Consider the following 14,422-nt stretch of genomic DNA (forward strand, 5'->3'; position numbering starts at 1 on the left):
TCACCTGATGAACCCAATAATCACAATCACAGAGATTTTCTAGGAGAAACAACCATCAGCTTCCCTACCATAGACAAACTTTCAGTTTTTGTAACATGAACCATAGATCAATCACAGTGGTAGCACATGCCTTTAATCCCAGCACTTGGGAGGCAGAGATTTCTGAGTTCGAGGCCAGCCTGGTCTACAGAGTGAGTTCCAGGACAGCCAGGGCTACACAGAGAAACCCTGTCTCGAAAAACCAAAAAAACAACAACAACAACAAAAAAAAAACAACAAAACAAAACAAAACACCCACAGAACAACAACCAAGCAACAAACGAAAATACAGATATAAACTGACAGACATAGGCAGACTGGAGCACCAAAGACAGACAACAGACAGAGAGGGAAGAGAACTAGATGTGCCAAAGGGACCCAGAGAGCCTCCCTAAGGGACCCAGACCCAGAACTAAGCATCGGTCCAGTAGGAAGTCTGAGAGGAAGCAGGACACCTCCTGACCTCCTCCTGCCCCAGCAGAGCAGGAAGTGCCTATGTGCGGTTTCCTTCGCTTTTGCCAAAGTGTCTCAGTCATAGGGACAACTGCCTTTCTGAAACCCATTCTCTCATATAAACTGTCCCTAATCAGGAGCCAAAGACTAAAAGCATCTATGAGAATTATCTTCACTCCTCCCTAATCTGTCACAACTCTAAACACATACACAAAATGCATTCTACCATTACCTTGCCTCGTCCTTACAAGGTTTATTCCAAATCTACTTTATTTTCCTTATTTTTCATTCACATTGTACTATTAACTTGTCTGTTTTTACAAGGTTTATCTACTGCTGGCCCAAATCTTTTTTTTAATTTTCCTTTTCGAGCGAAAAGGAAGGCACTCCTCTCTTGACAGAGTCCTTCACTGTATTCCCCTTACTTGAGCCCAGCGACGAGGCGTCGTCTGACCAATCCAGCTCAGTCAACAGGGTCTCAAGAGAGTGAGGATTGAAAAAGAAAAACAGACAAAATGATAACAGGACCCCAGCCCACACTGAGGCTGGAGCAGCTGTCTCTGCAGCCAGCTTTTAGATCAGTCTAGGCACATCCAGACCACAAGGTCAGTTCTTAGATCAAAGCTCTAAACAAGATCACACAGGATAGTGATTAAACAAAGCAGTAAACAAAGCCCCAGGGTAGATATTTCTGAAATTCTTATCTGAGCCTTTTCTTGTTTGAGTCCAATGACAAAAGCCAAATTCCTAGAAGCAGCAACAAAAGCTCTCAACACTGGTTTAAGAAAAAAAAAAAGTGGAGTCAGGCGGAGGTGGCACACGCCTTTAATCCCAGCACTTGGAAGGCAGAGGCGGGCAGATTTCTGAGTTCGAGGCCAGCCTGGTCTACAGAGTGAGCTCCAGGACAGCCAGGGCTACATAATCCCAGCTATTTGGAGTTCAAGGCCAGCCTGGTCTACAGAGTGAGTTCTCGTATAACTAACCAGGGCTACATGGAGAAAGCCTGTCTTGAAATATAAACCAAAAATTCTATTCCCCAACACAAGCTGGTCTATCCAAGGATCATGTGGCTACAGCAACAGGCTCTGACTCTCGGGCCTCCGTCTTCAGCCAGAACAGGGCACACAGTTCCGCACTCTACATGTCTGGGGAGAGCCCTTGTCCTTGCAACTGATTCGCTATTCCCACCTGTTCTGTCAGCAGCACCCTTGCCTGGGTCTCAGGGTCAGTCTGCTCAGGCTGGAAGACGGTGGACCATGGATGTCTTTCTGGGACCCCAGTGTTTGATCTTCCTGCGTTGAGGTGTCCAGCCCTGCAACTTGGCTAGGCAGGCATTTAGCTAGGAGTTTTGGGAATGGGGAGCTAAGAAGTTAGGTTGAGGCCATTAACAATGAGAACAACCAGCTCCCTGGCACAGTCTGTGCATGCCAGACCCTGGATCCCCAGGAGCTTACCACGTGAGCGTCCAAGCTAGCCCACAATTCCCCTGTCCATGCCCGTGGCTAGGGTAGGAAAGGGTTAGTGGCTCCTGCTCTAGCAAGCCTTCCATGCGATTCCTGGGGAGGGTGGACATAGAAGGACTATACCTGGCTCCCCTCTCCAGAAGCCAGAGCCTTGGTTCTGATAAACGGCTGTGATGCAGCAGAGGGTCGGGTTCAGCACCTTGGAGAGAGCCCAGGCCCCTGCGGGTAGCTGGAAAGCAGGGAGAACTCCTGGAAGGATTTGCACTCAGGCTAAACCCACAGCAGAAGCCTTGCCTCACTGAGCAGACAGGATGCACTCTGCCTCAGTCCACACTGGGGACACTGAAGTGGGGACACCCGGATCATTAGGTCACTGGGCCCTAGAGCAGGTTCCCTAGCGCTCAGATGAGGGGTGCTGGTCATAGGACTGCTGGGTTCCCTCTGTGCCAGAGGCCACAGAACACCCAACATCCTGCAGCTCCACTGGTAGGACCAGAAAAAGTCAGAGGCCGCGACTGAGCTTGTTATAAATACATGTTTTTTGTTGGGTCACAGGACATAGGCGGTGCTGTACAGAGCTGGTATAGGCGTGGGGCTGTACGCCACAGAGACAGAGAGACAGACAGACACAGAGACTGAGTCCACCCAGCAGGGCAGGGCAGGGCAGGCCAGGCAGCGTTCTGGGGCCTGTAACACTTGGTTGGTGGGCGGGCATGAGTCATCTGGGAGTCTGGGCCCCTGACAACTTGGAAGCTCCTTGGTCCAATCCGACTGAGGTCTCGGGTGGTGTTACAGCGGCACCTGGATTCAGCTTATGTCGTTCAGGGCCTGTTGAGACACAGAGGCAGTCAGGAGCATGTGTGAGCTTCGCGGGGCGAGGCCGGCGGGGAGCACGGCAGGCCACTCACCTTTCGCGTGAACTCAGGCAGTACGAAGGCTGCGCGGTGCATGTCTGAGTTATAGTATTTCAGCTGCATCTGCTCCACCTGGGCCTGCGTCAGCTGCTGCACGGGCTCCCGGAAGTTGGTGCTCTGGGGACCGTGGACCAAAGAGCATCATGGTGGGTGGGGCTCTGAATGCCTGCCCGCGCCCTACCCTACAGGCAGCCCCCAGCTCACCGGATTTTTGCTACACAGCATGAAGCCGATCTGACCGCTGGGATAGGTGGGAATGGTGCAGTAGGCGTAGCCCACCACCGGGAAGAGGGACTTGCAGAAATGCCTCATCTCCTTGATGAGGTCCAGGTGCAGCCACTGGCACTCACCTGAGGGGGGACCGGGAGTCAGCCTTGTCAGAGAGGGCAGCCCGCCCGCCCCACGCCCCACTGTGCCCGTGCTCGCTCACCCTGGCAGCAGAGGATACCATCTTCCTTGAGCGCTGTCTTCATGAGCTGGTAGTAGGACTCCTTGAAGAGGCTCTCGGCAGGGCCTAGAGGGGCAGAGCGTGGCCATCTTGCCCAAGACCTCCAGGCCACGGTCACCCACAACACAGCCACAGCTGCTCAGTGGCAAAGCTGGCGCTGGGCCCACGTCTGTGGAATGTGGCGCCTGCCGGGCCCTGCACTTAACCCCCCACCACCCCTGCATCACAGCGCACCTGGATGCTGGTCAACCAAGAAAGTAAAGAAGCCAGAGGATGCAGGTCACTATGGCCCAAGGCTAGCCTAGCCCCCACTGTCCTCTGGTCTCCATGGTGGCAAGGGAGACCGCAGCTCCAGTCTGGGGGCTGCTCATGCCTCTTACCCATGGGGTCCGACGAGTCGGTGATGATGACGTCGAAGGCATCTTGGTTCTGTTTCATGAACTCAAAGCCATCGCCCACATGGAGAGTCAGCTTTGAGCTGGAGAAGCCACTGGCCATGCCCGGCAGGAACTTCTTAGAGACTTCAATGACATCCTGAGGAGGGGGGACAGGAAGGGCCTGGCTGGGTCACAGAGGATAGGGACTCCTGGTGGCGTTTCTTTGGACAAGCCTTCTCTCTTGGAATCCTGTCCCTCAGATCTACAGGATGGGAGGCACCTCAGTCTCATCTCCTTGCAGACCAAGCGTCCCATCTGAGTGGGGCTTTCTTGACACTTTATGAGAGGTCTCAGATAACCCACACTGACCTCAGACTACAGATCTTGCTGCTTCTGCCTAAGCGCTGGGGTTGTATGTATATGTGGTTCCACACTTCCTATCAGCCTGCATCCTCCTGCGTTTTCTGTACCTTTTACCCCTGTCTGGCCTCATCATGTCATGCTGTGGTGTCTTCTCCAATCCAGAACATCAGCTTCACGCTCAGGGACTTACCTGTCCCATCAATCACTGTATCACCCCAGCAGCTTGGGTAACACTCAGCATACAGTACGTGATCACTAAAACCACACTGCGTTGTGAATGTCCCTGGCTCTGACTGGGCCTTAAGGCAGAAAACCATCTGTCTCTGAAAGTAAGAGTTAACATCCATGGTGCTGCGAGTGTCAAGCCGCAACTATCTAGTTTTCCCACTGAACCATCTTTTCAGACTGAAGAAACAGGGCAGGGATGGTTAGGAACATTGCACATCAGGGTGCAGAGTCAGGATGGGACAGAGCTGACTCCTGTGACTCAAACCCAGGCCTCCCATACAGCACCCACCTCGTCGATCTCGCACTGGACCACAGACTCCACGGAGGGGTGCTTCAGGACTTCCCGGAGAACGCCCCCATCTCCACCCCCGATGATCAGCACCTGGGCCGGGAAGGACAAGTCAGGACTGAGCAGGTCCACTCCCACAGAACCTGCTCTGCCCAGCTACAGGTCTCTGAGTCATTCTCTACTCTGGAACCCTTCTGCGCCTCGGGGTCCTAGCAGCCTGGGTTCCCTCTCAGGGCTTCTAAAGAGATCAGCTCTCCCAGGAGCTGCATTCATCCCGACCGGCATTTTCTGACAGTCATCTGGGTAGCATCTGGCCCCAAACAGCCTCAGCCAGACCTGCTTTTCTAAGGCTGCCGAACCCGGGGCAATGCGGTACCTTCCGCGGGTTGGGGTGGCTGCAGAGCGGCAGGTTGGCGATCATCTCCTGGTAGGAGAACTCATCCCTCTCGGTACACTGGATGACGCCATCCAGAACCAGCACGTTGCCGTAGGTTTTACTGCGGGCAGAGTGACAGTCGGGGATGTGGGTCCTGGGGCACAGGGAGGATGGGTCCCAGCCCGCCCTGGGCGCACATCGGGGCCGCCATGGGGTTCCGGGGGTGGACATTCGGGGTGACACGTGGCAGACTGGCCACGAGCTGGGGCCGGGTCGGGGCCCCGGGGTCCCCTAGGCTGACGTGTCCGTCAGTGACACGTGGACGCAGGGCCGGGCCGCGAGCATAGCGCGCGGGAGCCGGGCCTAGCGCAGAACTCCTGACAGCTGTACCGGCGCGCGGCGGGCAGTACCTGCGGAAGACGAGGATGTCCTGGTACCGGGAGCGCCGGTGGTGCAGCAGCTGCTCCACTTGCAGCGACAGGGCCTGGCCAGGCCACAGGCTGCAGGTCTCTCGGAACCAGCCCTCCTGGATGGCGGCAGGGCCGGGGGCGGCTGGGGCGTCGGGGCCGGGCTCCATAGCGGGCGGGCGGGCGGGCGGCGCGTCGCGGGCCCGGGACTGCAGGCCGCGCAGACCCCCAGCACAAGAGGACGGCCCGCCGCCCGCGCCGCAACCTAACCCGCTCGGGGCGGGGCCTGCGCATGGGGGGGCGGAGCCCCGGCCCTCCAATGGCGGGGTGGGCGGTCCCGCAGCTTCACCAGGAGCTCATTGGCTCCCCGGGCTGCAGCTAGCGGTGATTGGTTGGGCCGCGCTGTCTGTCAGCGGCAGCAGGGTAGTGCGGCCCGCTGCCGGGCCACGTGGGGCCGAGAGGCCCAGGCGGCGGGAGGGTTCCGGGGCGGGCCGCGCCGGCGCAGGGGTTCGAGCGCCGGGGCCCATCCTTGGACCCTCCTTGGTTTTGAGCAGATCAAGTGTCTAGTCTGGGCGCACATAGGACTTTTATTTACGAGGATTGTCGCGGCATTTGGTTACTTTGCTTTGGATGGTGATCCTGGCTGCAGAATGAGAATGGGGCTCATTCCGAAAGAGTCTCTAAATTTACCAACAGAGCCCAGGCCTGGCACATGCATATTCAAAACCAAAAAAGACTGGCGCGATTTTTTTTTTTTTGACAAACAGGGTCTTGCTCCTTGAAGGGTGGGAGGAGGGAACGTGCTGTTTGTATGAAAATGTCAAGGAACTTATCAGAATCACATTAAGCATGCTAATTACCAAATATTAAATGCTAATTGCTCCACACACAGTTTGAATGCCAAAGAAGGAAGACGAACCGGGAATAGGCTATTCCTGACACGGTGTCAGGGATGGTTTCTGACTGACGTTCTGCAGCCTCCACCTGGAGTGGGAGCTCGCTCCCTTGTCACGACGCGCAGCTGAAGGGCACGAGCCACCGGTGGCTTGGAGCCCCGTCCGCGCCTTGGCTGGCTTCAAGCTCCCAAACGGAGGCGCGAGGAGGGAGGGAGTTCTACAAAGTTGCCACGGCAGGCTGACAGGCAGGGTCACGATGGCCCAGATGGAGATCCATGTCCCGCTGGTCACAGCAGCCTCTGTACCTACCCGCCAGCGCCTTTCTGCCTCCGCGCTAGGGATGGCTGTTTATTTGCCAGAAGCCCTGAGCCAGAACGAAGCTTGCCAAAAGGCTAGGGATGATGCTTCCTGGAGGAGGCAGCCCTCCCCTCCGCCCCCCTAACCTCCATGGATGGCCAGCTGAGCTGAAGCCATTCCATCCTTCCCGTTGGAAGAGAGGAAAGGAAGTTGTTCCCGGATGTGCCCTCCAGGAAGACTGGGTTGACCACACCTGTCAGATTTAGGAAGATGCAGATACTGAAAAAACTGCAAGTGAAGCCAGGCAGGGTGGTCCTCACCTTTAATCCCGGCATTTAAAGAGGCGAGGCATGTTAGGATCTCTGTAAGTTAAAGGCCAGCCTGGTCTACAGAACGAGTTCCAGGACAGCCAGGGCAACAGAGAAAACCTGTCTAGAAAAAAAGAAAGAAAGAAAGAAAGAAGAAAGAAAGAAAGAAAGAAAGAAAGAAAGAAAGAAAGAAAGAAAGAAAGAAAGAAAGAAAGAAAGAAAGAAAGAAAGAAAGAAAGAAAGGAAGGAAGGAAGGAAGAAAGGAAGAAAGGAAGGAAGGAAAGAAAAAAGAAAGAAAGAAATCCTCTCTACAAAAATGAAACAACAAAACAAAACAAAAAAAATAAGAAAACAAAAATAAAAAAACAACAACCAAAAACCAACCAACCCCCAAATCCAAACAAAAAACTAAAACAAACAAAATTAAAAGCTAAGAATGCGCCGGGCGGTGGTGGTGCACGCCTTTAATCCCAGCACTTGAGAGGCAGAGGCAGGAGGATTTCTGAGTTCGAGGTCAGCCAGGTCTACAGAATGAGTTCCAGGACAGCCAAAGGCTACACAGAGAAACCCTGTCTCGTAAAAACCTAAAAATTAAAAACAAAAACAACAAAAACTAAGAATGCAACCCCCCAAAACTGTTTTGTCTCAAAAAAACAAAACAAACAAACGAAAACTACATAAAAACATGTAAGCAAAAACCTTCCTGAACGCGCAGTGGCCCAACCCGCCAGCCAGCTGGGGACCCGGAGGACAGCCTGTGGTTTTGTTTTTAGTCTCAGGAACCAGTCCTGTAAAACCGCGGTGATGCTGAAAATCAGACGCCAGGCAGAAATCAGATTGTCCCTGAAGTCAGAACAGGAGTGCAGACTGTACAAAGGAAGACGGAAGAGACCAGCCCGACAGTGACAAGGTGAGCCTGTCAGTGAATGGTGTCTGTCACTGTGCGGGCTGGCTGGGCTGGGCGGCCAGCTCTGGAGAGTCTTTTCCTTTTTTAAATGTACATCGGTGTTTTGCCCGCATGTGTGAGGGCGTCAGATCCCCTGGAACAGGAGTTACGGACCGGGGTGAGCTGCCGTGTGGGGTACTGGGAATTGAACCCAGGTTGTATGGAAGAAAAACCCGGGCAGGACCGTGAAAGGCAGCCTGTTTTCAGGCTGAGCTGGGTTTAAACACCGGAGACCCAGCAGGTGTTCCGGCCGGGATGGAAGGTGTCTGCCACACCCCCAGACACCAGGCTCCTGACAGGAGGCCTCAGCTCTCCATAATTCTGTGGCCATCAGTCACGTAGGGGACCACCCCAAGCCCCAGTTATTCTCTCTGGACTCCACCCCCACGGTTACCTGGCAACAGCTAGGTATGCTCCTCCCCTACAGTTACCTGGCAACAGCTAGATAGGCCTGGCCCACTATAAAAGGGGATGCTTAGCCGGGCGGTAGTGGCGCACAACTGTAATCCCGGCACTCTGGGAGGCAGAGGCAGGCGGATTTCTGAGTTCGAGGCCAGCCTGGTCTACAGAGTGAGTTCCAGGACAGCCAGGGCTATACAGAGAAACCCTGTCTCGAAAAAAACAAATCCAAAAAAAAAACCATAAATAAATAAATAAATAAATAAATAAAAGGGGGGAAATGCTGGACTCTCCCTCCTCTCTCTCTTACTCCCCCTCTCTCTCCACTTGGCCATGGTGGTCTCTGCTTCTCTACTCTCTCCCTCTCTGCCTCTACTACCCTCTTAGCTCCCCTTCCCAGACACTCCTCCCTGCAAAAGGTGTCTAACCTCAGGCCCGGCCTGTGTCAATCATCACAAGTCTCCTCCAATAAACGCCTGAAAACCATAGACAGTCTTGGAGCAGGTCTTCTCACAGGAGCCCGGCATCTAATCTCCCGCGCCCTCCCCAGCAAGCCAGAGACACTCCCAGCCCTGCTGGAACCATCGAAGCGCTCTCCCCTGCCCTTTCCCTTCGGCTCGGGCCAGAGCCAGCCTCGAGGACCCGCACTGCATCCTCAGCTCTTCCTGGCACCCTGCAGCATCTGAGGTGCCCGAGAGTCGAGCCAACTCCGGCAGCTCCGCGGGGACCTCTGACTGCTGCCCCTCCCCATCCCGGGAGCGGGGTCTCGCAGTAGCCGTGGGGAGCGCGCAGTCAAACTTCCCGCCGGCCACCTTCGTGAGCCGCCCACGAAGCCGTTAGGCATTTTAACCCACAAACCTGTGCTCGTAACTGCTAAGCCATCTCTTTAGCCTTAGCCATGTATAAAAGAGCCCAAAAGACCTGCCAGCTTCTCCCTCCTAAGTGCAAAGTTAAAGGCGGTGCCTCCCCACACAGCTTCAAAGCAGTTATCAGGAAGCAGCTGTGGCTGACTGCGAGCATATTTGGCAGTTATGTGGTGCGATGTGGTTTACGGCTAGCGGCTAGCGGCTTGAAGCGCCTCTGCGAGCGAAGGGTCTCTGATGGCACTCTCCTGCCCACAGATCCCTGCAGGCCACCAGGGCCCTCTTCTCCAGCACGTGAGCGCTCATACCTACTGCTACCCTCCTAGGTCCTCTGTCCTCCTAGGTCTGTTCAAGAGATTACGCTGGCCCTCAGGCCTAGTGGCCTGAGCTACAGCTGTTCTCTGAGCTGCTCAGGTCTCCCTCACCATGCGTGCCCACCTTTTCTGTGAAAGAAAAAGTTAAAAACTGTCAGAATGGGGCTGGAGAGATGGCTCAGCGGTTAAGAACACCGACTGCTCTTCCGAAGGTCCTGAGTTCAATTCCCAGCAACCACATGATGGCTCACAACCATCTGTAATGAGATCGACACCCTCTTCTGGTGTGTCTGAAGACAGCTAGGTGGTCCCGGTCCCCGGCAGGTGGTCCTGGGTGTCTAAGGAAGCAGGCTGAGCAGGTGACTGGGAGCACACCAGTGAGCAGGCTCCTCTATGCCTCTGCCTCAGTTCCTGCCCCTAGGTTCCCGCCCTGGCTTCTCTCGGCAATGGACTGGAATTGGGATGCACAAGCCCTTTCCTCCCCATAGTGTTTACTCATAGTGTTTATCACAGTAATAGAAAGCTAACGAGCACCGGGCAGTGATGGCGCACGCCTTTAATCCCAGCACTTGGAAGGCAGAGGCAGGGGGATTTCTGAGTTTGAGCCCAGCCTGGTCTACAGAGTGAGTTCCAGGACAGCCAGGGCTATACAGAGAAACCCTGTCTTGAAACCCCCCCTCAAAAATAAAAGAAAGAAAGAAAGAAAGAAAGAAAGAAAGAGAGAGAGAGAGAGAGAGAGAGAGAGAGAGAGAGAAAGAAAGAAAGAAAGAAAGAAAGAAAGAAAGAAAGAAAGAAAGAAAGAAAGAAAGAAAGGGGCTGGAGAGACGGCTCAGAGGTTAAGAGCACTGACTGTACTTCCAAAGGTCCTGAGTTCAAATCCCAGCAACCACATGGTGCCTCACAACCATCTGTAATGAGATCCGACACCCTCTTCTGGTGTCGGAAGACAGCTACAGTGTACTTACATATAATAAACAAATAAATCTTAAAAAAAAAAAAAGACAAACCCAAACCTTACAGTCTGTGTTTCCCAATTTCACAGGTAAATGTGACCCGTGGGGAATTGGTGGGATAAGGAATGAGGAGTCATTTGATTCTCTGAGAAACCTATCATCAGGGTTTCCCCATGTAGACCAGGCTGTCCTGGAACTCACGGTCTTCCAGGACATAGGAAGAAGAAGACTCACTCTGTCTCTCCTTTGCCTGCTTGTCTTGTGGGACTGAGCAGCTGCTAGACCCTTGGACTTCCATCCACGGCTGCTGCTGACCATGGTTGGGAACTGGACTACAGACTTCTTCCAAGGACCCTGCGATACAAACTGCAAATGTTTTCTCTTAGCCTAGTGGGACAAAGAGTGTTTTCTCTTTGATCATCTGCTCTCTACTGTAACTGTATCCTTAGGAATGATCTCAGGCAGGACACCTTCGCTGGGGATTAACAGCTCTCACAACTCATGGTCTTCCAGCCGTGTCCTGCGTCCTCCTGAGGGCTAAGATCACAGCCATCTGACCTGGCTCCTTCCTCCCTTCCGTTCTGGGCGCCACCCAATGCCCTCTCTCGAGTCCTCTGCTCCCTCTGCCATTCTCAGTGAAAACTAACTGCTTACCTATGTAATCTCCACCACACTAAGCTTTTTGATTTGCCTGTTTGTTTACTTATTTATTTAGAGACAGGGTTTCTCTGTGTAGCCCCTGCTGTCCTGGAACTCATTCAACAGACTAGTCTAGGCTGGTCTTGAGATCCATTTGCTTCTGCCTCTGGAGTGCTTATATCACAGGTGGGTGTTACCATCTCCTTTCTCTTCCTTCCTTCCTTCCTTTCTTTTTTCTTTAAAGATTTATTATTATATGTAAGAACATGGTAGCTGTCTTCAGACACACCAGAAGAGGGAGTCAGAGCTCATTATGGATGGATGAGTGTAAGTCATCATGTGGTTGCTGGGATTTGAACTCAGGACCTTTGGAAGATCAGCTTCTTCTTCTTCTTCTTCTTCTTCTTCTTCTTCTTCTTCTTCTTCTTCTTCTTCTTCTTCTTTTTCTTTTTTCTTTTTTTTTCTTTTTTTTTTTTTTGAGACAGGGTTTCTCTGTGTAGCCCTGGCTGTCCTGGAACTCACTCTGTAGACCAGGCTGGCCTCTAACTCAGAAATCTGCCTGCCTCTGCCTCCCAAGTGCTGGTCTACAGAGTGAGTTCCAGGACAGCCAGGACTACACAGAGAAACCCTGTCGCAAAAAAACCAAAAAGAAAAAAAGACCTGTGTTACCATTGCCTGGCACATTTTCAAAATTTTAAAAAAGATTTATTTATTATATCTAAGTACACTGTAGCTGTCTTCAGACACACCAGAAGAGGGCATCAGACCTCCTTACAGATGGTTGTGAGCCACCATGTGGTTGCTGGGATTTGAACTCAGAACCTCTGGGAGAGCAGTCTGTGCTCTTAACCTCTGAGCCATCTCAGTTATTTTGGTTTTAATTTTGTTTCTTTCCAAGAAGGAGTTTTCTCCATTTAACCCTGGTTGTCCTAGAATTTATTCTGTAGACCAGGCTGGCCTCAAACTCTATAGATTCACCTGCTTCTGCCTCCCAAGTGCTGGGATTAAAGGTGTGTGCCACCACCTCCTTGCATGAAGACTTATTTTGTGTGTCTGCCTGAGTGTGCGTGTCCCAAGAGGCCAAAAGAGGAGCTGTGAGTTCAGTGCCGGGACTCAAACTCAGGTCCTTTGGGAGAACACCGTGGACTCATAGCCACTAAGCCATCGCCCCATCTCCTTTTCTATGCCTGTGAGAGAAATGTTGCGTGACAAAGCCAAAGTATGGGCACCACCAAAGGCCAGTTTTGTGACAACTAGCTTTATTGGGGCAGAAATGATACAAAGAGAGCTGCGTCACTAAAGGCCACCCCAGCACAGGTGACAGACAGCACAGGTGACAGACAGCACAGGTGACAGACAGATCACGACTCTAGGAGCCTGGCGCACACTGCACCCACCACCTGAAGGCAGCACAACAGGTCTGCGAGTGACCTTCGCAGATACCTCAGCCGGTGTAAACCTGGTCCAGGTGCTCGGCTGGTGCCAAACTGCTTCCTCCAGGCAGCGCTCTGGTCTCTGTCGGAGCTGTAGGAAACTGAGGCAGAGAAGCAGGTGAACGGGGTCTCTACAGGCTGAGACTGTTTTATTGGAACAGGATAAAGGTTAAGTGTGTTGAGAGGGGCTTGGATTTTTTTTTTTTCTTGAAGACAGGATTTCTCTGTGTAGCCCTGGCTGTCCTGGAACTCACTCTGTAGACCAGGCTGTCCTTGAACTCAGAAATCTGCCTGCCTCTGCCTCCCAAGTGCTGGGATTAAAGGCCTGTGCCACCACCACCACCCACCATCCGGCTTCAGAGGGGCTTGGGACACACACACACACACACACACACACACGTAGCTGCTTTGTGGTTTGATTGGGAGCAGGGTGGAATCTTTTCAATTCCTGGGCATATTACTCCTGCAGGTGCTGCAGGAGGGTCAGACTGGGGCCAAGCAACTCTTCATGACCAGAGGCTTTTGCCTCATAAAGCAGCGGTTACCCAGCTGTTGTACCCTCCAAGTCAAGTAAATGTCATTTTGCAGCAGCTGTGCCCCCTTGTAAAATGGCGACCCCAGCCAGGCTTTCTGACTGTTCACACCCCCACAATGCAGGGACGGGGAGGGGGGTCACAGGACCCTCGCCCGAGGAGCCAGCCAATAGCCCTTCCAGCTGTTCTGCCTGCCTTAAGTGCCGGGGGCCTTGGGGAAGGCTAGAGGGTCTGGGCCGTGGAGGGCTGGGGTGAGAAGAGCCTCCTCATCACAGCCTGCTGGGGAGAAGCAGCCTCACCCTTGCCAGTAACCTTCAACCATGAGCCTAAAAGATCGTTGGTTCCCAAAGTGAACTTTAGTGGAATCTTGGCCTTGGAGAAAACCTTTGTTCAGTCTCTCCACTGGAAAGGAGTTTTAGCGAAAGCAACTTCCCATCCCCATGACATGGGAACAAGAACAAGAGGTGAGGGCCCATTCCCTCATAACTGGTGACCCCTGAGAGTCTCCTTCCCCTCTTGACAGGAAATGCTGGTAAGTATCACTGCAGGGATTGTGCGGGCCCTGTCTCCCCAGCACCTTAGCACAAGAGAGAGACCCACCAAGGGCAAGGTAATGCCAGCATGTCCCTGATGAAAAACTGCGGAGGGGCTGGAGCTGATGCGGAAGGATCTCCCTAAGCCAGGAGCGTAACCAAGCGGGGAGGACCGGAGCTACACTGAAGGGGCATCGTGCCCTCCTTTTGGCCCAACTATTGAAATAATGGATGCCAAGGCGTTAGAACCTTCCAGACATCTTCTGCCAAGGGAAAGCCTCAGCCTAGTGCCTGCCTGAGGAGGAATTTGTCTCCCAGTGTTGGGGGAAGCATTAAAAAAGTAGAACCAGCACATCCCAGCATTTGTGCCCTGCCCCGACGGCCTGGCCGGCCCTGCGCTGGCAGGCAATGGCCGACCTGTTTTTCTCCCCTGGAGATTCTGACTCTGAACTCCACAATCTCTCCGCCCATCTCGCTAGGTTCCCACTGGTGGGTCGCTACCAGGTCAACCCCATGCTTCAACCCCCCCAGGGCCTTTGTGGAGCACCTCAGGCAAACCCACGCTTGGCCGTGGTACCTTTCTCTCTTGAACCAGATGAGCGGCTGCATGAAGGAAAACCAACACACAGTTCAGAAACAATGTAGCTCAATCTCTGGGCGCAACAACTAAAACCTAATCTTGTAAGACTTATTAAAATCTGATTCCTCCTATAGCAGACGAATCCTTGTGGATCCCCCATGAAACTGGGAAACTCTAGCAGCTCCATCTTGCCCCTCTGCTGCCCCGATTCCAAAAGGAACTCACTCTCTCCCTAACTCTGCTACATCTCTTCTTCTGTCCAACCCGGAAGTCCCAGCTCTTCTCCCAGTGATTGGCTCCTTTATTCATTAGGGAATAGGTTCCCCCAGGAATACATTTCACACAGGTCTGACAGTTTCAGTTCACCTGAG

At 53.1% G+C, this 14,422-nt stretch overlaps 1 protein-coding gene across 1 annotated transcript; it reads right to left on the reverse strand.

Moving 5' to 3' along the window:
• Nucleotides 1-2,471: 2,471 nt before the first annotated feature.
• On the reverse strand, nucleotides 2,472-5,631 carry Srm (spermidine synthase). Its single transcript, XM_052178156.1, has 8 exons — nucleotides 5,361-5,631; nucleotides 4,951-5,071; nucleotides 4,575-4,667; nucleotides 3,698-3,851; nucleotides 3,300-3,383; nucleotides 3,074-3,219; nucleotides 2,864-2,986; nucleotides 2,472-2,783 (listed from the first exon to the last, which is right to left on the reverse strand). Exons 1-8 carry the CDS (start codon nucleotides 5,525-5,527, stop codon nucleotides 2,763-2,765), a joined length of 909 nt encoding a protein of 302 aa, XP_052034116.1. The 5' UTR covers nucleotides 5,528-5,631; the 3' UTR covers nucleotides 2,472-2,762.
• Between the last annotated feature and the right edge of the window lie 8,791 nt (nucleotides 5,632-14,422).

Source organism: Apodemus sylvaticus, chromosome 3 (assembly GCF_947179515.1).
Source record: "Apodemus sylvaticus chromosome 3, mApoSyl1.1, whole genome shotgun sequence".
NCBI lineage: Eukaryota > Metazoa > Chordata > Mammalia > Rodentia > Muridae > Apodemus > Apodemus sylvaticus.

Excerpts from the sequence above, each read along its gene's own strand:
- Srm (XM_052178156.1), bottom strand. The coding sequence starts at position 5,527 with ATGGAGCCCGGCCCCGACGCCCCAGCCGCCCCCGGCCCTGCCGCCATC. Across the intron at positions 3,220-3,299 it reads TGGTATCCTCTGCTGCCAGG|GTGAGTGCCAGTGGCTGCAC; the intron begins GTGAGCGAGCAC and ends GTCCCCCCTCAG. Across the intron at positions 2,987-3,073 it reads TGCTGTGTAGCAAAAATCCG|AGCACCAACTTCCGGGAGCC; the intron begins GTGAGCTGGGGG and ends CACGGTCCCCAG.